Below are 24,715 nucleotides of genomic sequence, written 5' to 3' on the forward strand. Positions count from 1 at the left end.
TATATCTGATATAACCGCTAGGTTGACGTGGAACTACCTTAGCTTATCAATCATTTTTTGTATTGAATCAATTTTTGATTAAATGAAACAATTTCCGAATTCAATTGAAATCAATATATTTGGGAGGTCTCCGTAGCCACATTGGTTGCGCGTTCACTTGGTAAGCGATCGATCGTGAGTTCAAAACTCAGGGCCCTCATTGACCATCGTTGTGTTGTTACAGAATAACTACGTCCACGCAACAATCATCAGCGATGGAGATCGATCCACGGTCGAAATTAGATCAATTCATCCATACAACTGCTCTTCTCTGCAAGACACATCGGGCTGCTGTTCTATAAATAACTCAACAATGATCAATCAACTGTCTCCGCTGTCCGGTGGTCTAACTGGATAATGGAAGAACGGAAAGAATACTCTTACGCCTAAATGGCTACTGTGTAAATGTATCATATGCAATGGTATATAAGGAATACTGGCGAATGGCAACTGTGTAATGTAATGTGCTATAATTATAGATATGATAACCATGTGACATGTACACGATTAAAATTCGGCTCTGCTACAGCTAAAATACTAATGAACCTTAAATAAATAAATGGGATAAAAAAAAAAAATATATATATATATATATATATATATATATATATATATATATATATATATATATATATATATATATATATATATATATATATATATATATATATATATATATATATATATATATATATATATATATATATATATATATATATATATATATATATATATATATATATATATATATATATATTTGCTTTGTGAGTAAAAAGATTATATAATGCCATGTGAGATCAATTCATGCATTGTGATAGATTATGTTCTTCGTAACAAGTAAATTTAATGATAGTTATTTTACGTTTGGTATGATGACATCATGGTTTTGAAGTCTGTGTTAGACAAACACATTGCATGTATTTGCAATTCCGAGTTCCCCAGGCACCTTCGATTAGAAGTCTGTAATAGGTAAACACATTTCAGCCGGAACAAAAATGTCCCGACTTATATGTATTGGCAATGTTAATTTCACCACGCTCCTTGAATTTGAAGTCTGTGTTAGGGAAACACATTTCAGTCGGAACATAAATACCCCCGACTTTCAAGTATTTGCAAAGCAGATTCCCCCAGGCACATTGATTTGAAGTCCGTGTTAGGGAAACACAGCTCGTTTGGAACAAAACTACCCCCTAGTTTCATGTATATTTGCTAAGCGGATTCCCACAAGTATATTGATTTTGAAGTCTGTGTTCGGGAAACCGTTAATCGGGCCAACCAAAACTAGGCAGTTAGGGCGTTCAGATAACGCTTGAAATTTCACAGTTATTCAATTATTTATCTACTGAAAAATAACATTTTATTAATTGCGATAGAAGCGTAGAAATATTCCGTATCAATTGATGCAAACATCTTTCCTATCCAGTAAGAAATGTTCGATTTATAAGCATTTGGAATCTTTCATTTTTTCCTGCATGTTCTGTGTTTCGGTTTTAATTTTACCTCCCATATACTCCGGTTAGACGTAGTCCCACGTCAAAACTAAGTGTGTCATAGGAATTGAAATCGTTTGCACTCCAGCTATACCTAAATGTTATAGTTTGCGCTTGGCATTCCTGAGGGGGAATGGATTCCTCTCTTGAGAGTTAATAGTGTTTTCCGGCTCAATGAAATGGTCTGGTAATCATTTAATTCGAAAAACATAAGGTTTAAGAGTTATATCTTTGTTACTCCTTGATTCCTAAGTCTTACGTTCACTTGCCGTTATATCGTAGATATAACCCACTTCTATTGACGTGGGACTACGTCTAACCGGAATATATGGAGGGTAAAATGAAAACCTAAACACAGAACATGCAGGAAAAAATGAAAGATTTCGAATGCTTATAGCTCGAACATTTCGTACTGGATAGGAGAGATGTTTGCATCACTTGATAGGGAATATTTCTACGCATCTATCGCAACTAACAAAATGTTGTTTTTCATTAGATAAACAATTGAATAACTGTAAAATATTAGGCGTTATCTAAACGCCCTAACTGCATCGTTTTGATTGGCCCGATTTACGGTTTCCCTAACACAGCCATGAAAACCAAGCAGCCTAGGGGAAATCGGCATTGCAAATTCATACAAATCGGGGGTATTTTTGTTCCGATTGCAATGTGTTTCCCTAACACAGACTTCAAAACCGAGGTTTCTGGGGAAATCGGCTCTGCAAATAAATGCAAACTGCGAGTACTTTTGTCCTCGCTTGCCTTTGTGCAGAGTGGAATATGTCTGTCCTAACATGATCTTCTAAACTTAGGAACCTGGGAAAATCGTGCAGACACTAGAAGCGAATGAACTTCCCAGTTTCAAGCAAATTCGAGATTCGCGAAGTATGTACACTTTTGGGATGTAAACTTCAGAGGGAAATGTAAAATAAAATAATCGTTTGATAATTTTTTTTTGTCTCTATTGGAAAGATTTTCAGCCTTAGGCTGGTTCATCAAACGTTTGATAATTCTTCCGTACATATATTTTGTTCTAGTCATCATACCAAACGTAAAAGGTCCGTCATTAAATTTACTTGTAACGAAGAACAATCAATCACAATAAATGAATTGACTTTACACGGCATTTGTTCATTTTTTTCACTCACAGAGCAAATATATTGAACTCAATTGAATTTGGAAACTGTTTCATTCAATCAAGAATTTAATCAATACAAACGAATGATTGCTAAGCTAAGGTAGTTCCACGTGAACCTTGCGGTTATATCATAGATATAACCCACTATTTTTTTTTTTTCAACTAATCAATTGTGGCGATTCTTGCCACAAAAATTTTGCTATACCGCGTATATTATTGTAGCAAAAATCGTCACTTAAAATGCTCATATAAGTCGAAAAATCAAAATATAGAAAAACCGCTACACTACGTGGTACAGATAAGATGTTTACGCATTCTATTTTTCAGCTAAATTGGCCGCATAGTTCACGAGATAAATGTGTCTTCAGGGAATAAAAACAATGTTTCCAGAAAAATGCGTTCTCATTAAACTCAAACTCAAACATCAAAAAAAATTGACACAACAAGTTTGAGGTTATGAACTACTCGAAAATATAAAAAAAGTAAGAATATAAATTCCGATTAAGGCACTCAATTCTTGTACGAAAATGACGATGGCCAAGGGCATATAGTCGTCACCATGCAGTGATGCAGCGGAAATAGGCAGAAAAAAAAAACATTTCACTGCAGACTTGTCATCGTATGTGATTACCAAAGAACCCATCTTGAAACACGATCAACACGATTTCTATCAACAAGGAAGTATTTCCTAGATCCATAATCATAATGACCACAGATGGATGACATTTATATACTCTGGAAAAATTAGAAAGATTAATTACTGAAAAACGACTGGAAAATAACGACTCTTTTCACGTTGGCGTATGAGACGCATAACTTAAGACAAAACGACATTTTCAGCCGAAAATTGGTCAGTGGCTTGTGACTCGCTGTATTATCCTGCAGAAGAGTCCAACATTCTGGATTGCAATATTTGATAACCAAAACCAGCCGATTTCAACTATGAAATTATGTTCTCCATCATCCGTTTGGCCAGATGGTTGCTGGTTTGAGTTCCGGAACTTACTTGATAGACTGTGTACCTACCATGAGTCTTCTAACAGTCAATCAATCTGATATAAATTCAACCAGATCCCATCAGTAACATTTCTTTTTAGTCCTACGAAACAACTATGGAATACCGTGGGTTACTTCGCATCACAAGGTCTGTTACACTAGGGATGTCATCATATCCTCATCTTACAATTCAAACTTTAATGGAATAATCCACTTTATATATCGTTTATTGTTCCTTACAATCAGTCTTAGTTAATAGCTACAATTTCGTTTCGCACGTTGCATTCGTTCGAAAGATGGAACATATTTAATTTTGTTTTTTTCCTCCTCTGTTTTGGCCTTCGATTCTACAAACTACTTTCCTGTGTATGTGTGTAGGTTTTTTTTCTCATTCAACAAGAGTAATACAACTGTCGATAAACAATTTCGTTCGTTTTGTCTGCTTTTGTCCCGCACATGGGTTCGCACAAATCTACTGCCTAATACCATAATACATTTCGTAACTGCTAACCTGTATCAATAAATATTTTCCTACGTTACATTCTTACATAGTCAACTATATTCTCGCTGTTACTTGGTTTTAATATCACTATACCGAGATGGCTACACGATGAATACCACTTCGCTCTCCGGAACACCCTTCAAATTGTCATGAGCTTCTCGAGTGCCCTCCGGATGTACTATCACGAGAAGGCCACCGAGGTGATGAGCACCCTCGTTCCGTTTTCCTGCTCGGCGGCAAGCTCCACCCTTAGGCAGGGAATCTCGTTGACCAGTTTATGCAGCATAAACTCACAGTGCAGAATTGACATGTTCTTCCACACGTGGTTAAACGGGATTCTTTGGGTGGCTGTCTCCGCCTTCGATGCCCATCCGCCTGAGCAGTTTATTCGAAGAATCATGTTCTCTTTGTTGTTCTGAAAGTGGAACGGAGAACTTTGACCGATCATAAAATACCCCATTCGACTCTCGATAATCGAACAATGCTCCAGAGCACTGGGATAGTCTTCTAGGATGTACACTCGAATATTGAAATCTGTTTCTGGCTTCCGACTGGGTCCGAACATATAGATCTTCAGACGCTTCATAACCATCACGTCCTGAAGCAGATTTTCTCCGCCCAGAATGTATTTTCCCAATTTCCTCGTCATTATGTAGGCATTTTTCAAGTCTAGCTGAATGTACGCCTGCGGACTCGGGACGTCGTTCTCCGAAGAGGCAATCTTCTTCCAACAGTTGGTGACTTCCTCCTTGTAGAAAAGCGAAACCTTCCAACTGCTAATATCTTCCGCACAGTGGGGCACCTTCAGAATCAACGGCTTCGAGAAGCTACTCTTCGCTGGCCCACACACAACCGTAGGGCTTATGTGGGTGATTTGGTTCTCGACCAGAATCGTATCCTTCGAGTCGTACATAACCGCTAGGAGAACGTTGATTTTAAGCGATTCTGGCAGTGCACCTTCCGGTATGGACAGCGATGTTTGGAGATGGTCCAAATCGAGCCAACCGCCCTCCGAGGTAACGACCTGACGCATGCTGTTCGATTTGTGCATGGCTTCGTTGGAGCTGGAGGTTTCTAGTGATTCCGTCGTTGCTACCGCGTACGTTGAGTTAGCTGGAACGATACATACAGAGTGGGATGTGGGTTAGTATTCGGATGCAGTTGGACGTGAATTAGTGGTTAGAAGTTACAATATGGATTTTGACTTATGTTTATTGCAATTATTATATCCAAGATCTGGGGATATTGATTTCCCAGGTTTTCTCAGTTATTACCCCTGGAAATCGAAAGTGTGTTAATCGGCATTGAGTTCTCAACTTGTTTCATATACAAACGTTATTTCACGTGAGACGGAGAACAGAAAAACAAATTCAGCACTGTTCTGGCATAGGCTCAAAATATAACGCTTCAAAGTTGATGAACTTAGGGGGTTTCTCAAGCAAACATAATTCCATCAAATTCAAATTCATAATGCTCATACCAAGTATGAATGGGGCTGTTTTTGAGTTGCGCTCTGCATTGAAAGAGGAAGGGTGGTAAGGGGGTCGGATGAGTATTATTTGTTTCACTCTTAATACATAAGGAATACAAAAATACGTTGTGGAGGAAGGTAGAGAATCTGTTGGCGTCACGTATGTGATTCTTGAAGATTTTCGAGTGACAAAACTGGATGAACGAAAGCTTGAAATGGGTTTTTTGGTCATTTGGGGTTTTTTCGGTCACTGTTTTTCAACGAACGTTGTTTTCTCATGTGGTTTCTGGTGTACAAGATAAATTAAAGTTCTCAGCTTGGGGTTTCCGAGAGATGATTTGCCTCTAAAATCGTTTGAGTGATGTCACAGCTGCAACATCCTTTCCCTCCCTTTTTTTTCGTGTACCTTTCCATTGACTCTTCCATTGACTTCCGCTTTGTTTTATGTTGTCCGTCGAACACCACGCTCAAAATTCGCGGACATGTCTGGGTCACAATCCTAATCAGTAGGCATTCCGATTATGTTGAGTTGCGCATGCTTCTTGCGAAATGTAAACAATGTAAACAATGAACGAAATTGACTATCTATCGCAGCGTTGCCCATGGTTATAATAAGAAACATGGACTTATGGGGTTTCTCAAACAAACGAATATTTGCAACCCGAATTCAAGGGGGTTCGTAGAACTAACTTTTTGTGAAATTTTGATAGTTTATCTAGGTACCCTCAAGGACTCAAAATCTGCCAAATAGTGAATTTTGATATAAATGCCGTTCATGGGGTTTCCCAAACAAACGATTCATTTGTCACCTTTGCTCAGGAATTTAAATCAGATATTTTTGGGTCTCAATATTGACGAAGCTTAAAAATTTATTCCAATACACCTTCACGCAATGTAACGCTAGAGAGTCCGTAAACCTAACTTTTTTGTCTCCAAGAACTGGGAAATAGCATTCAAATAGCAGTCTGAAATCAGATCATGAGATCATGATCAGAAAAATTATAAGACTGCATTTGGAATCTGCATTTAAATTAAAGAAGACGAATTGAATGTTTAAAAAAACCAATTCATTGCGTTTTGATCGAAAAGTTTTGCACCGCAATGGTTTGTCCACGCATTTTTCACGCAATCGGAGAATTACTGAAAATCAATAATATTCAACATTATGGATGATTCTATTTCCAATAATTTAGAAACATCGTCAGGTAAATGAAAAGTACAAAAATAATTGAACCTCCTTGAAAATCACGATGACTAGCTGTAAACCAATACGTGTTACGTTGTTACGTGTTTGACAGTTCATAATTTAATGCTGAATGTTGTCATTTTATTTATGACTTCTTCTTCTTCTTCAATGGCACTAACGTTCCTAGAGGAACTTCGCCGTCTCAACGTAGTATTACTTGCGTCATTTTTATTAGTACTTAGTTGAGATTTCTATGCCAAATAACACGCCTTGAATGCATTTTGAGTGGCAAGCTCTAGAATACGCGTGATCACAGTGCAAGTCGGAGGAAATTTCTTTGACGAAAAATTCCCCCGACCAGAACGGGAATCGAACCCGAACACCCGGCATGTTAGCTATGACGCTAACCACTCGGCCAAGGGAGCACTTATTTATGACTACCCGACCTTATACATTTTCGATTGATACAACACTATATCACAAATAATACTTAAAAAACTTGTAATTAGTTTAACAGTTTACTCAAGCTCGTCTCTTCTGCGAATATGACCAAAATGAACGTCCATCAGAAAGCTAAGGAAGCCAACAAATAAAAGAGAACTACTCCAAATTAGCGACAATGGAAGACCTCATGCACTGTTTGATCGAATAGAGGATTGTCGAAAAATTACCACTAAACGTACCATGATTGGTCATTTCACCGGCTACGAACTTTTGAACTAAAAACGAGCATATTATGTTATTGCTTTTGCACATTTGACTATATTACTATTTCTATTAATTGTGACAGTTATTTTTAATAATTTGTATTTTGTTTATTTTGAGCAATACTTGTTGTATAGCAATTGCTACTAAATGACCAGGAGAAAAAATTATTACTTCATAAGGTTAGCGGATCGGAAATAATAATGTACATGTATTTCGTTTTATCAAAGTAAAATAGAAGAAAATAAAATAATGTTTGTTAAATGTTGTACTGAGACCATTTTGTTTCACAATTACACAAAATTTATCGTAGACATGACCGGTAAAATGGCGAAGAAATATACCACTAAAAAACCAACAACATTTGTGGAAAATGTTTAATATATAAATATGTAAAAATGTTATTAACAATGAATTTAAAAATTGTACAAATTTGTTCGAAATTTTGAGATATTTTATGTAAAAAATCCTCAGCCTTCAAGAAAAAATATAAAAAATATAGCGCCCTTGGTCCCGAAACCATGAAAACTATAAAAACAGATACAATCATTTCATTTCATATTTATTCTTATTTTGCAACGTAAGACCAAGTCTTTTTTATGTTACATTGAGTTGTTGCTAGTAGAAAGTGCCACTTATCAATTTGGATTTACGAGTTTTAAGTTACACAAAATATTAAAAATTTCTTATCAAAAAATGCTTATTACAATACACAAATATACTAACTTAACTGAAATACTCTTTACATCCTCGTTTGAAAGCTAAGAATGATTTTTGATTAGAAAGATATACAGGTAATGAATTCCAATGTACGACACCTCGACACCTTGGTTGTACGATACCGCGGTAATATGTATTTTTTGTAACGATTGCTCCTCATAATTTGAAGTTTACTGTGCAAATAATTCGGTAGTTTTGTACTCGCGATGTTATGCAAAAGAAAGCAACAACGAAGTTTTGCTGAAATGTATTAATCGACATCCAATAAGTATATGCTGCAGATGTGAAACGCTAGAATACCGACTTAAATTAAAAACGTAGCGTATACATGAGTTTAAGGCGACCTTTAATTTATTGAAGGTAGCCACATAAATAGAGTCAAGTAAAAAATCGCATGCTATAAAATACGGGAGAATTAAACTTTTAAATAACATCAGTTTTGTAGCAGTGGATAAGAATGAAGAAGTTCTGGAAAGAGTTCACAAACAGGCATATATTAGGCTGTCAAAAAAGTCCTGCGGTATTTTTTTTGAATTTTCATTTGTTCATAAAATTAGTTACAATCATCTGTTTTAAGTCAAATATGCGCCGTTTTTTTCGATGACTTGTTCCCAACGAGTTGCCAACTTCATAATACCCCTGTTATAGAAGTTCGCTTCCTTATTGGCAAAAAACTCGGATAGCCAATTATCACAGGCCTCTTTTGTGGCTAACTTCGACTACCTAGCTCGTTCGCCAATGACAAAAACAGGTGGTAGTCACTTGGTGCAAGGTCCAGACTATACGGAGGATGCAAAAGAACCTCCCATCCGAGCTCCCGGAGCTTCTGGCGCGTCACCAAAGAAGTGTGTGGCCTGGCGTTGTCCTGATGGAAGACAATGCAGCCTCTGTTTATCAAAGATGGCCTCTTCTTCATGAGTGCTACCTTCAAGCGGTCCAGTTGTTGGCAGTACAGGTCCGAATTGAGCGTTTGGCCATAGGGAAGCAGCTCATAATAGATTATTCCTTGACAATCCCACCAAACACACAGAAGAACCTTCCTGGCCGTTAATGAGGGCTTGGCCACCGTCTGAGCCGCTTCAGCGGGCTTCGACCACGACCGTTTGCGCTTCACGTTGTCGTAAGTTACCCACTTTTCATCGCCAGTCACCATCCGCTTCAGAAACAACGGGTCGATTTTGTTGCGATTCAGCAGCGATTCACATGCGTCGATACGGTCAAAGATGTTTTTTTGCGTCAACGTGTGTGGCACCCATACATCGAGCTTCTTTGTGAATCCAAGCTTCTTCAAATGGTTAATAACGGTTTGATGACTTATCCCCAGCTCTTGGCCGATGCTACGGCTGCTACTATGCCGGTATTTCTCGGCTAATTCAGCGATTTTGTCTCAATTTTCGACGACAGGCCTTCCGGAGCGGTGCGCATCTTCGACGACCTCTACACCAGAACGAAAACGTTGAAACCATCGTTGTGCGATGGAAATGGAAACTGTATCGGGTCCATAAACTGCACAAATTTTATTGGCAGCTTGAGATGCATTTTTGCCTTTGTCATAGTAATACTGTAAAATATGTCGGATTTTCTCTTTATTTTGCTCCATATTTGCGACACTGTAACTCACGAACGACTTAACCAAACAAAACACGGTCAAGAACTATATTATATATAAAATACCTTTCCAACAAGCTATAGTATGACTCGATACAATTAATACAACTAGAACTACGCGCTTACAACGACACCTCGCGGAAATACCGCAGGACTTTTTTGACAGCCTAATATTTGAAAAATACAAGAAGTGGGTTATATCTTTGATTTAACCGCAAGGTAGACGTAGGACTACCGTTTGCTCGGCAATCATTTATTTGAAATTGGATCTGATCAATTCTTAATGCATAAATGAATGAATATGTTGGAAAATTGCTGAAGGTTTTTCTTGTTAGTGTGTGGATGGATGAGTATAGGTATGGATTTGTTATTAACATAAAATTCAACTCTTTCGAACTTGTTGGTGGTCCCGAAACGACACGATGGAATTTGAGTGGCCTTGTAAAAGCAACTGAAGATGTTTGATACATGATTAATTTTTGTTTTCGTGAGAATGACACGAGATTTTTCATGATCACTCCATACGCAGAATAGAAACTGAGGGCGCCATTTCACGGTGAAAACCAAATAAAGTCTATATAACTTTGCATAAAATTCATTTCGTTTTTATCGTGATGTGGAAATTTTTCATGACTGTTCCATGCGAAAGCAAAACAGAAACTGATGGTATTGGATTGCATCACGGGAACACCAAGCCGAATGCGTAAATGGGTGCGAATATTCCTTCGCTCGGACGCATTCACACCCAAACAATTTTTCACGACTGTTCCATGCGAAAGCAGAACAGAAACTGATGCGAGTGGAAGTACTCGCTATGACGGTTTCTCCAGGTGCTTAGATTTTGCATCCGTGTTCGGGGACACATTGCGATCACCAATCATCAATGAGCTAGATTGTTATGATTTCAATAGCTTGCTTTCAAAAACAATTTTTAAGTTATTGAAACGATTTTTTGGACCAATAAGTGACAATCATATAATTCGTTGACATTTATTCTTTCGGATGAAGTGATTATTATACTACTCCATTCAGGCGGTAAAGAGGTATTAACGTTCAAAACCTTGCAGTCCAGCGTCACTCTCTCGTTTTCGAAACTCTCAACTCACACCCCGGTACAGAAATGAAAGACGTAGTCCTACGTCAATAAACAAAAATCAGATTACTTACAAGTATTAGTATTACTATTAGTTGCCAGTGATTCCGTACTGACATACTGTCCACCCTTCTGTGATGTTTGGCTTTGAAGCGTTTGCTGGTGCTGCTGTTGCTGTTGTTGCTGCTGCACAGCCATTACAGAGAGTTGCTGTCCCTGGAGGCTGCCGTGCGGGGATGGTGATGGGTGATGATTCGGTTGGTACAATTGGTGCTGATACTGCTGCTGCAGCTGTTGCTGTAACTGCTGTTTCTGCTGCAACTTCTGCTGGTGATATAAATTAGCGTTCTCGTGGTTTTTACTATCGATTGGCGTTGAATAGCTGCAATGGCGAAAACCAATTCAATTAGCCCCTCTGATTAGTCTGCTCTCTGTACACGCTGATATAATGAAGTGATCGCAGATGATGGTGATGATGATTATGATTATTAGTGGAGCTTGTTATCATCGCAAAAAGGGATGCAGGCACTTTTCGGTAGACTTATTGCTTATGAATGTTGTATTTAGTGGAATTGAGAACAAACCTCGAGGCAAACTGGGGCTCATCATAGTGGTGCTCTGAAGACACCGATCGGGGCAACAGCAGGGGGACATTTTGGCCGGGAAGCTTCGGAGCCTCCATCGTGCTTCCGTTGGAGTACTCGTAATTGTTCACTCGGATGTTGATATCGGGCGTGTTCGAATTGTGGGTCAACTTTTTCTGGAATTCGTGTGTGTACGTGTGCTGGTCCGGGGAGGTTCTAGTGATGCTGTAGGAAGGTATCTTCTGCCTGTGACGAACGTGAATTAGGAACACGAAAAAGGTGACACACAGCGTAACGATGAATCCGAGACCGAGATAGAATATCCAATCCGACGCTGGAATGAAACAAATGACGGGAAACAGTTTTTAGAGACTCTACGTATTGACAGTTACATTCAAACATATGTGTTGTTATCTTCGCGGGTATTTCGTCCTTTTCGTTTCCATGAAAATCCGTAGAATCACCTGTACACGAGATTCACTCGTGGGTCCATCTGTTGTCCCCGTACAATGCTATTTACAGAGAGTTCCGCGACGTTGTTCTTGAACCATGAATGGTTAAGAGCAAAAAACGATGGCGCAATGGAAACAATGGACCCTTAAAAGGACGCTGCAAACAAACAGAAGAACACACCATTCACATTGTGTGCAAATGATTCTTGAGTTAAGTTTTCCTTTCGTACTGAAGGAGATTCTTGTTTCGATAAGAGGATACCGCTTTGTTTGGTTTTCTTCTCTTGTCACATTATCGGAGGAGTTTTATTGTAGATTAATCGAGATACATGGTAGGGATTCGGCTGCATTGTGATAAGCAAATTATTTAGAATTTATTTCGAAGACGGAAGTTCGATAACTGCAAAATCGAATGTTCGGATCGAACACACCGCATCTCATGCAGCCACCAGAATACCAGACAGGTCGTCACTCAAACGCCACATCAAGTTGACTATGTCGGTTTAGAGTCAGCGAAAAATATGCCTGCTCCGCAGCAGAAGTGATACGGCAACTCCACTGAAAAACACACATGCGAACAATAGGTCTGATGCTTTCCAGATTTTTTTTTTTTTTAATATTGATCCTTCCCCAGCAAATACCACTGCCATTTCTGCTAGTGGAACTACAAAATCATCGTTCATCGATTCACGTCATTTTTTGCAGCCGTTCGCATTTCCTATATGTGTGCCCGTCGGTGGAAAGCGGGCCATATCCTCGGGAGAAATGGAATGATGCTCTATGCACCAACTGGATCTGCTCCATTATGCTGATTATGATAGCTCAGCATCGGCGAGCGGAGGGAGAAGGAAATGAATGAAAATTATTGCTCGCCATTCGAGAACTGTATCATGAACCACTGCTGCTCATTTGGATGATGATGAATGTTTTTTTTCCTGCTAGCAAGTTTTTGCTTCTTTTTTCTAACGAGGAAAAAAATGATTGAGCAGGAATCGAACACAAAAATGGGTTTTAAAGGCATACAATCATAGTTTCGTAAATGATTCAAGCAGAGTTCGGAATATTTGAGCATAACATATCTTTATTGACAATTTCTAAAGTAATTTTATTTGGGAACAAGTATCTACAAATGAAACGAAAAATCGCGTAAAAATCGAAGACCAATGTTTTAGGAATGTACAGAAGCTCTTAACTGTTGGACAACATAGACTAAACACTGACTAGCCATCCGGGTTTAAAAAAAAATGAGAACGTGTTATTATTCTTGCAATTATGCTCAGCTGTACTATAACGCAGAAATATATAAAAATATTGAAAAGAATAATGAAAATAACCAGAAGGAGAACGCCAACACATTCTGGCAGCGGATCAGCAGGGAAAGTAAATTACGCATGGTTGCGGAGATCAGGTTATCTTTGGCGTAGCTATGGTCATAATTGACCACTGGGACTTTAGTATGGCCTACATCAACTATCAAAAACTATTTCACACTCCTTATTTATTAGGACAATGCAACTCTATATAATTGCTTCTGCTGCATGTGATGTGACAGTGGAACATAGATCTGCATATACAAATTTGGACACGATTACGAGGGCAGTCCGATAAGTATTTAGCCTACAAAAACAAACAAATATTCTGGAAAAGTGACGATTGATTTCTCAACATAGTCTCCTTTAAGCTCGATACACTTGACCCAGCGATGCTCCAACTTCTTTGATCCATCTGAAAAATACGTTTTCTCGAGATCTGCAGAGTAGGCTTCCGTGGCGGCGATGACCTCCTCATTCGACTAAAATTTCTGCCCAGCGAGTGACTTTTTCAAGTTTGGAAACAAAAAAAAGCCGCGCGGGGCCAAATCTGGAGAATACGGTGGATAGGGCAGCAGTGCAATTCGACCATTTTGGCCGTGGCGACAGTGGAATTTCCTTTTTTACCATTTCTCTAAAATCCGCGGACACACCCGCTTCCACACACATAAAATTAGTACACCCAGATTTTTCTCACGCGCGGATACGCACCACGTTAATTGGGAAATCCGCGTAAAAAACCCCGCGTTAATTGGGAAATCCGCAAAAAAAAACCGGGTTAATTGGAAAATCCGCGCAAAAAAAACCCGCGTTAAGTGGAAAATCCGCGTAAAAAAACCTTGTTAAAAATACAGCGTAAAAAACCTTATTGTACTGAAGGGTCCACAACAACGTTTTAGAAATCAAATGAAAGATAGCTGTTAACGTTAATTGGATTCGCTATCTTTGAAAAAAACAGAATGAAATCGATTTCTCATTTCTTCCCGATATTTTTATCCACTACATCTACATACATCGAAATACAATTTTCTCTGTAGAATATTCCATGTAAATTCATGTAAATTATGCTTTAAAGAGATTTATATCCCATCTTTATGCGTTGATATTTCTTTATGACGTTGATTTTAAAGCATTTCAAAAATCGCCTAAAATTTCAACTTCGCACTCTATTTCTTCTTTTTTTTCGAGTGTAAATAAAATCTGTTTCCATTTACGAAAAAATTTTTAATTTCCCTCCTACGACTTGTATACCTTTTTGGCCCATACCTTTTCTCAGACTCTTTTCCGGCCAACGAAAATTTGACTGAAGATGGATAAAAGTATTCTCTATCTAATGAGTATTGTCTCAAAAATGTGTTTTGGGCCCTTTCAAATAACTTTTTTCATTTTTTCTTAAATTAATTTATTTCCCCCATACAAGTTGTATAGGTTTCGGGCTATAACTTTTTCTAGACCCTTTTCCGACCAATGGAAATTTTGCTAAAGATAGATAAAAATATTGTACATGGAATAAGTACTATCTCGAGAATGTGTTTTGGGTCCTTTCAAATAACTTTTTTTCAATTTTCTTTAACACAATTAATTTCTTCCATACCATCTGGCTTATTCGATTAATAAAATTGTGGCTGGATGATAGGTAAAATAACTTCAATAACCCTATACGAATAACTTTTTTTTTATCTTCAAAATTCTGTAAACATTCCTATATTGACCCATGCTCACGTTTCAGTCTATAACTTTTCTCTGTCACGATCAAGAAAAAAATGAATTATGTGGAAAGATGAATGATTCAATTCTCTATCTGATGAGCATGATTTTGAAGGTTGTTACTTGATAAACAATCAATTTATTTCAATTGAAATAATTCATTATTCACTAAATCCAGCAAGACGTTGAACAGAAACTTGCACGCAACAAAAACTATTATCCGCTGATTTCACACAAGTCTGTAAAGAAGGAACGCGAAAAAGAGAAATCTCGTGAGCGGTCCGCAAAGTGTTAAAAAAACGAGATTAATTTGTAAATGGAGCATATAAAGCGAAAACTTTTATTGGGTTGGTTCCCATAAAGTTTTTTGATGTAGCCAAAAAAAAAATCCTTGTGGTAAAATTTCTGATCATGATCTACACATTTCTACAGATCTGTAATGTTTATACAGGGTGGGCCATTTAAAGTGGAAGGATTTGTTTTTGCAATAGCAAAGTAAAGAAGTGGAATTTTAATTTTTTTTTTCAAATTCAATTATTTTGGTCCAAGGAGATTTGTTCTAACTACTTTTTGATCATGATATCTCGTAAATGACCGCCTCTGGCCTTGACCGCAAAATGTGCCCTTTTTTCGGCATTTTCCATCACTTTGTTTTCCATGTTTCGGCCGATATGGCAGCAATTTCTTGTCGGATATTGTCTTTCAGCGCAGCCAGGGTCCTTAGTTTACCAGTGTATACCTTGGATTTTAAATATCCCCATAAAAAAAGTCAGGAGGCGTCAAATCAGGTGATCTCGGTGGCCAGTCATAATCGTCGTTTTTCGATATTAATCTTCCGGGGAACATTTCGCGCAATAATTTGGTCGTGGCAGCCACTGTATGGCATGTAGCGCCGTCCTGTTGGAACCAGTAATTGTCCAATTCATTTTCACGAAGAAATGGCAATAAAAAATCGGTTATCATTGTCCGATAACGCTCCCCATTCACGGAACGATGGCGACCTGATGTCGATGGAGTCTCTGCAACACTGGCTCGAACGGCATCAATATTCTCGTCGAAACGTCTTGGTCGTTGTCTGGACAGATGACTGGCATTACCAACACTACCAGACGATATAAATTTGGCATATAATCGACGTATAGTGTTGTCTCCAGGCGATGTTTTAACTTTATTTTTATTTTTCCACGCACGTTTAGTTAACACAATTGAGAAGTTATTTTGAATGTACAGCTGAACAATTTCAGCGCGTTGTTTAGGTGTGTATTGTTCCATGGTTAAAATTGTACTGAAATGACGCTTCCAACGCGGTATGACATTTGTTAATCTGACATCTCTGTCAAAAGTTATGGGGTTGCCAGATGCTTCCACTTTAAATTGCCAAAGAGGATGCAACGTTTATTTTGAGCGAATAAGCTGATAATGAGGTTCTTAACAAAGGATTAGTCTCATACAGAACATTTGTAAACGGTAACGATCATCTTGTAAGTTTTGCTTGTAAGCTTGGTGGAAAAGTATGTAGTAAAGGGTGTGTCACATCAAATTGCATCACGGAAAAAACGCTGTAGAAATTAAATTTTTAGGAATTATATCTTCAGCTTTCGCTTATAATCTGATAAGAGTGTATAGATCACGTTGGCCATGCTTCACTGTAAATTTTTCGTAAATTTGGAAAAATGTCGTCGAACGAAAAAGAGCGTCGTGAATTAATCCTGTGCACTCATTTCGAGAATCCGGAGTTGTCACATCGGGACATCGGTAAGATGCTGGGAATCGTCCAATCCACAGTCAGCAGAGTACTAAAACGATACTTCGAGAACCTAACCATCGACCGGAAGGTGAAGAACGGCAAAAATGGATGCTCCGTCAGTGAAAAAGATCACAAGCGCGTAGTTAAGCAGTTTAGACGTGATCCGAGAAGTTCGGTCCGGGATGTCGTCAATAAGCTGAATTTGTCAAGTTCATTCGTCCAGCGGACCAAGCAGCGGGAGGGCCTGCGTACATATAAGGTTCAGAAGGCTCCTAACCGCGACGAAAGGCAAAACATGGTGTGGAAGACGCGATCCCGGAAGCTGTACACCGAAATGCTGACGAAGCCGCATTGCCTGGTAATGGACGACGAAACCTACGTCAAAGCGGACTTTCGTCAGCTGCCGGGCCTGTTGTTCTTCTCCGCAGAGGACAAATTCAGCGTTCCGGAGGAGATTCGCAAGCAGAAACTATCCAAGTTTGCCAAAAAGTACATGGTGTGGCAAGCGATCTGCTCTTGCGGAAAGCGGAGCGCCCCCTTCGTGATGACCGGCACGGTAAACGGGCAGGTTTACCTTAAGGAGTGCCTACAGAAGCGCTTACTACCACTATTGAAGCAGCACGAGGGCCCGACCATCTTCTGGCCGGATCTCGCTTCGTGCCACTATTCAAAGGACATGTTGGAGTGGTACGAAGCCAACGGGGTCACCTTCGTGCCAAAGGAAATGAACCCGCCCAACGCGCCGGAGCTTCGCCCAATAGAGAAATATTGGGCGATTATGAAGCAGGCCCTCCGGAAGAACCCAAAAGTTGTCAAATCGGAGCCGGACTTCAAGAGAAAATGGATTTCTGTTAAAAAAAACTACAACCTGACGTTGTACAGAACCTTATGGACGGGGTAAAGAGGAAGGTGCGAGCATACGGGCTTGGGCTCGAAGTATGAATAAAAAGAAAATGCCAAAAGTTGTTTAATAGTTTTTATTTTACTGTCTAAAATTTTCAAAAGGATCGGTCTACTGGGCGAATTTCTACAGCGTTTTTTCCGTGATGCAATTTGATATGACACACCCTTTACCTTGTCACATTGAAAGACAGCAGCAAAAAAAAAAAATCGAAAGATTTAGATGTTTCATACTATTTCAAAAACAACGAAACAAAAAATGGATTCATAATTTTTTGAAATGGGCGTTCGACTCCGACCTGGAGAGTTGAGAAAACATGACGATTTATTATGTTATTTGAGATTCGATCAGGTTCTCCAGACTCTTGCAGCGAGTTTAGGGTATTTTTAGGAGATAAATTCAAAAATTTTGGGATTAAAAATACTTTTATTAATGTTCTGGCGTGAATGTTCTCTAAGAGTCGGTACTTTCCTGACGAAACAGTTATATAGCGAGCTTTGCGGCCTACTTACAGTCAAAGCTCTCTATAGCGACAATCTTTATAGCGACAAATCTCTCTATAACGACATATCCAAAGGTCCCTTCAGAATCTCATAGAAATTCTTTTCTTTATAGCGACATTTCTCTATAACGACCATTCCCTGTAGCGACGCATTACCGCTCATAAATATCATTCTCTATTGCTACAATTTTCAAGGTCACGCCATTCACAGTGCAATAATAATGAACTTGATTGAACTCAGTATATGACTATAAACGAAAATAGTCTATAAAGGGCGAATACGAAATTATTGCGACACCGAAAATGTAATTTCAATTTTCTTATAATGTTTAGAATCAAACCAAAATTTTAGGGTAGTTTTATACATATATTTACTTCAAAAATCTAAAGAAAAGTTAATCGATGGAGCCTTGAGTGTAAAATTGAACGCATTTTCGCTTGATGCCCTCCATCAAAGTCTTTACAGTGTCATCCGGTACCAGTTTCTCAGTTTTTTTCCATTTTCTTAACATGTCCTTCTCGTCTTTGACTGTCTTCTTGCTCTTCCGAAGTTCCCGCTTCATTATTGCCCAGTACTGCTCCACCGGGCGCAGCTCCGGACAGTTTGGCGGGTTCATGTCCTTTGGAACATAATGGACAGAATTGGCCTCATACCACTCCAGGACATTTTTAGAATAGTGGCATGATGCCAAATCTGGCCAAAACCGTGGAGCTTCATCGTGCTGCTGCAAGAACGGAAAAAGGCGCTTCTCGAAGCACTCAGATTTGTAGATCTCGCCATTTACTGTGCCCTTTGTCACGAAAGGCTCACTCCTCAGTCCGCAAGAGCAGATGGCCTGCCAAACGAGATATTTGGAGGCGAACTTCGACATTTTATTCTTCTTAAATTTGTCGTCCACATCGAACTTGCTCTTGCCGATGAAAAACTCCAACCCCGGAATTTGCTTAAAATCGGCTTTTATATACGTTTCATCGTCCATCACACAGCAGCCATATTTTGTCAGCATCTTCTCGTAGAGCTTCCGTGCCTGAGTTTTAGCCGTCGATTGTTGCCGCTCATCGCGGTTTGGGAAGTTCTGTACCTTGTATGTATGTAGTCCAGCTCTCTTCTTTGCATTCTGGACGTAGCTCTGCGACATGCCGATCTTTTTAGCCAAATCACGGCTTGAGACGTTGGGATTTGCTTTAACACTCTGGAGACGGTTGAATGGTGAATGTTCAACATTTTTCCCAACTGCCGGTGCGACAGGTCAGGAAATTCCAGGTGTTTGGAAAGAATTTGTTCTCTCGACTCGCGTTGGTTCACCTCCATTTTCGTTGAATCGAAAAACACGACTTCGAGTTTGACAGCATGTAGACAATACACATCAATGAGAAAGTGTGCAAAATTTGGTTGATTTTTACCCAATGGTAAAAAAGTTATGCCCTGTTGAATGTGTCGCAATAATTTCGTGTTCGCAACTAATATAAATTTTCGGATACTTTACAAAACCAGAGAAATTCAAATTTGAAACATCTCTCAACCTGAACATATATTCAGACGCGATTCTGCTGACGGTACATTTTCATATATTCAAAACTCTGCTGCACATAATCAGCTGTACCATTCCGTATAGCCAAAGAGTAATCCAAAAAATAACTCTCGAAATAGACATGATCGCTCTGAAGCTCTCGTGATGCGCAGTGGGAAACTAACTAAACGATACCGTGTGGGTAAAAAGGAACTCAATACAGATTAGCAGTTGTGGATCACGTTTACTCAAAATGATTCTGGCGCAAAAAAAAATCCATTCCGCCAAAACAGTGCTAGAGCGATCTTTGTTCAATTTCGAGACGTCTGAATTCAACACGAATTCAGTTCAGCTTTCACAATAAACACACATAAGAAACCTGTAAGCTGATAAAAGATAGAGAAAGCGTATTGAAACAAATCAATTGAAGCATTGTTGTACAAGAATCCCGTCCTTGACTAAATAAAGTATTTGCATTGAATTTAAAACGAAAAGTATTGTCGGCGTAACTGTTACATGGTAAGCTTTTAAATTCATACTCATGCAACAGTTTAAAGTATAGTTTGTTTTAATCTAAATTTCCAGTCCAAAATGAATTCAAAGACAAGAAAATCTTTGACGCTAAAAATAAATTGGATATACAGTCAATTCTCCCTAACTCGATATCCAAGGGGATCATCGAGTTAGGGAGGTATCGAGATACAGAAAATTTTTTTTATGTCATAAATTGTCATATATTAGGGTAAGTGTCCGAATTATGGTATGAATTTGAATTTTTGATTAAGTAAAAAACAGTAAAAACACCTTTCTCAAATAAAAAAAAAATTTTTTCGAGAATATCACATCAGGTGATAGACGGTTATATTTCACGAAAAAAATCCTTCTACGGATATGTTCGAATTTCAACGATGAAAGAGTTATAGAACTTTTTCTTTGTTTCGGACTCTGTTGCCTCAAACAGACTCTACATTGAAAAGTACGCTACGTAAGCCGATTCTGTTGATTTCATTTGAAAGATGAGAAAATTTAGTATATGATATAGTAGTGGAACATCTAAATTAGTGGATTCAAATAACATTTTGGAAGTGGAAAATTTAAAAGTTATTTTTTTTTTATTTATTAATTTTATCCCAAAAATTCATACTAAACTTGATTGTTTCTATCAATCAAATTGAAGCTCTCTAATCCCTCTACAATTTGTTCTTAGACGTTTAACTTCTATCTCTCTTAATTTCGCTGCAATATCGATATAAACAATTCCTGATGAAAATTCAAACAAAATTTTCAAAAATCGCGATTTTAAAACCCACTGTACGTATGAAAGCTACTTGAATTTCACTTTAATGTTGAAATGTTATTTTTTTTTTAAATTATTCATATTTGAATCATAGAAAAAACTTTTTATTTCAAACTGTATATAATCGAGTCCTAAATATTACATAATCGAATCATATATAATTGAGTTTGTGCATAATCGAGTCCGACCTGCATGAGGAACTAGGTTAACAAAGAAAATATTGATTGAGTATGTTATTTAAACTAAATTGTAATGATCACGCAGATACTGTTCAATCACAAAGAAATGTTCGAATAGTTTCACAAGAACATTTTCAGTTGACTTCAATATTCCGGATATATTCTTCAGGTTTGATTTAACGTTCGTAATTTTGACTCAATCTTCTGAACCTTCCTGAATATGCTCCATCTTAACTCCTATGATGCTCCAACTACTATCTTCAGCGTTTTTCTCAGCTTTTTCAACACATTCCAATATATCGGTATCTGGCATCAGATCACAGCAAATCACGTTTTGGTCCTTTTTGCACCAATCATTAAAAGACATTGAGCAATCGAACGGTATTGTACTGTCGACATCAGCAAGCTCACGACGCATTAATTATGGCAGCGGAAATTTCAGGAAAATTCAGCTTCCTGAAGCAATTTAAAATAGTCTCAGATTTAACCTTACTGATTTTAGAGGGTGAAAGTATCTCAATTGCATCCAATACCGGTATATCTGAAGGGTCCTAGAGTGCATTAAAATACAGTAAAAATTCTGAATAACATGAAGGTTGAAAAGGACAAATATCCTCCATTTCTTGCAATCTTCGTTTAACTAATCGAACTAATCAGTCCGGAGATGGCGATAGTACTGATTCAGGTTCTTGATTATTGTGAGGTGCGTGAAAGACACAACGTCCTATCCCTCGCAGTTGACAATATAGCAGTGATGTTGATATTATATACTGGCAACACTAGTTAGCCATACATTGGGCATCATTTCCTCTCACAACAGACAACTGTCGAGCCGGTAAGTCATACTCAATATTTATTCCCTGTGTCGGGTGATTTCACTGTAGGTTTATACCGACTACATTGAGGAACATGTACAGTAAATATATGAATGCTTCACAAATATGTCGAAGCCCAGCTACTGAGCTACGGAAGTAAAGATTTGTTAAAAAATTGTAAACTTATCGATTTGAGCTTTGGTCGGAGAGATTTTTGGTGCGATGTATCCAAAATCTCAACGAACATGACCACCTTTGTGAAGAAATATATGGAAGTATGATACATAATTCCAGAAATAATACCTTTCTGTTTCCATTGGAAAATTTTACGTCAAGTTGCATGATCCATTCTTAAAAAAAGCATTAAGGCCATCCAGACCTTGGTGTTGCTCTCGTATATCACTGGTAATGACTTCTTCTTATTGAAACATCGTGGGTTTTTACTCTTTCCATTGATCAGCAACGATAATTTATCGCTCCCGTCCATGTTGTTTGTGCTTTAAAGTTGGGAATTCCCAGTTTCTGGACAAATTCGCAAGCCATATCCCGAAGAATAGAGCCTGAGAGAGGTAAATTATTCTCTCTGGCTTGATAAAACAAAAATCCATTGACCGCTCCAGCTTTTAGATTCCGACCAACCTTATATGCTTTTGGTCTAGATTCAATTTTCCATTCCGATTCCATTTTTACTTTAGTTTGAATACTGTTGATACCGTACATTGTGCAATACTGAAATTATTTGCAGCTTCAGACCCCTTCCACCCATACCCTTCGACCTGCTCCATGATGCTCAAACGTTGCGGAATGGTTAGCGTTTTGATTATTCGTTTGAAAGGTTTCTCGTGGTTTTTCATACTTGAAAAGAAATTGTTTGATGACACGAACACTCCGTCTTCACTTTCAAGATCAATTGAAATCAGAGGTAATAACGCACAAAAACATGTACGCGAAAATCAATCGAGTTAGGGAGGTGAAAATCCATGGAAAAATGAATTAAGACCCATCGAGTAGGGGAGGTATCGAGTTAGGGAGGTATCGAGTTATGGAGAGAAGAATGCTTGTAAAATCGAAGGTGCATTGAAATCCATCGAGTTAGAGAAAATATCGAGATACAGAACATCGAGTTAAGGAGAGTTGACTGTAATTGAAAAATTTGAAAAAGGCATTAAAAACAAAACATTATCTAGTGAAATTAATGTGCCGCACAACACGATTTCATCCATAATCAAAAATAAGGATCAAATTCATGAAAAGGTAAGAATAAAGGTTTTAACTGCTGATGTTCAATATACCAAAATACAAAAAATTTAAAGGCCCGTCGGTTTTCGCTAGAACTAAAAAAAACTCGCTCGGTTCAGTATGATGCCTTGGAAAAAGCTGTTATGCTTTTTTACCAGCAGGCGATTTCGTGTAATAACCCCCTATCTGGCGTGATCATAAAAGAAAAAGCAAATGAACTCGCAGCGAAACTATAGCAAAAATCATTCAAAGCCAGCGATGGATGGTTTCAAAAATTCGTCAAAAGGAATGGGCTCTCGTTTAAAACTGCAAGTGGCGAAAGTGCAGCTTTTGATGTCGAAGCTACTGAGCAGTTCAAATCCGATACGTTACCGCTATTGATTGATTAATATGGATGAAACGGGTTTCGAATGCTTACCCAATAAGACATATTGCTTCAAAAGTGATAAATGTCACGGAGGCTAAAATTCCAAAGAGCGAATCACAATTGTTATGGCAACAAATATGGACGGATCGGAAAAGTTGGAACTTTTAGTTATTGGTAAGAGTGCCAAATTTAGATGTTTTAAAAACATTAAAAACCTTCCAATGATCTACAAAAGCAACAAAAATGCATGGATGCTAAGCGCGTTGTTTGAAGAATGGATTTTAAAGCTGGTTGAGAGAATGGTGTCTGAAGGAAGACGTATCATTTTGTTCATCGATAATTGTCCTAGCCATCCAAGTATCCAATAAAAATTAACAAATTGCAGACTGCAATATTTTCCTCCAAACATGACTTCTGTGCTCCAACCACTTGATCTTGGAATATTTAATGCTTTGAAAGTGTACTACCTCAACAAACTAGTAAAGGGCCAACTGAATACGATAGAAAAAGACGATTTGTTGAATGTCAACCTTCTACCAGAGAAGAGAAGTGGAACATAATGTTAAGATGTCTCTAAAACGGTGGGAAACGTCATATATAAGGTGGGAGGTTCGTATATAATGTTATTAACGTTACCATCATCCCGATAAACACGACGAATGGAACAGAAATTACGAACTGAAAATTGAATATATATATATATATATATATATATATATATATATATATATATAGACGCTGAAAGTGCTGTGGACAAATATTATAATGCATTTTCATCGGTTTATGTATAATGTCGTTAATCTTTGCATTATCAAAATAAACCCATATGCATTGCAATCATAACTTGCTGTGCTATTCATAACAACATTACTGGCCGTATTCCACCAATGATGATAAATGTGCAATTTACGAATGAAGCTTCGCCATTGCTGGACATTGAATAAAAAATTAAAATGTAATAAGAGCATCTGTTGAAATATTTCAAAGCATTCTCATCGAAATAAATTGAATGATACAATAATTATACGACTAGGTAATGTATGTACGCTTCAAAAACAACATAACATAAACAACATTCATTTTTTTCAGTTTCGAACAAACCTCGTAAAAAGCCATATTTATTTTTTAAATGCTCTCTGTTGGTATTGTATCTAAA

General features: G+C 37.9%; 1 protein-coding gene across 1 annotated transcript in view; it reads right to left on the reverse strand.

Annotated features, from left to right (window-relative positions):
- Positions 1 to 3,859: 3,859 nt before the first annotated feature.
- LOC129776042 (netrin receptor unc-5-like) overlaps positions 3,860 to 24,715 on the reverse strand; it is a 413,378-nt gene continuing 392,522 nt past the window's right edge. The window contains exons 10-12 of the mRNA XM_055781415.1: positions 11,533 to 11,866; positions 11,023 to 11,330; positions 3,860 to 5,278 (exon numbers count right to left, since the gene is read on the reverse strand). Coding sequence (XP_055637390.1) covers positions 4,347 to 5,278; positions 11,023 to 11,330; positions 11,533 to 11,866 — 1,574 coding nt within the window. The 3' untranslated portion in view covers positions 3,860 to 4,346. The remainder of the gene's footprint in view (positions 5,279 to 11,022; positions 11,331 to 11,532; positions 11,867 to 24,715) is intronic.

The sequence above is a fragment of the Toxorhynchites rutilus genome, chromosome 3 (genome assembly GCF_029784135.1).
Source record: "Toxorhynchites rutilus septentrionalis strain SRP chromosome 3, ASM2978413v1, whole genome shotgun sequence".
Lineage (NCBI taxonomy): Eukaryota > Metazoa > Arthropoda > Insecta > Diptera > Culicidae > Toxorhynchites > Toxorhynchites rutilus.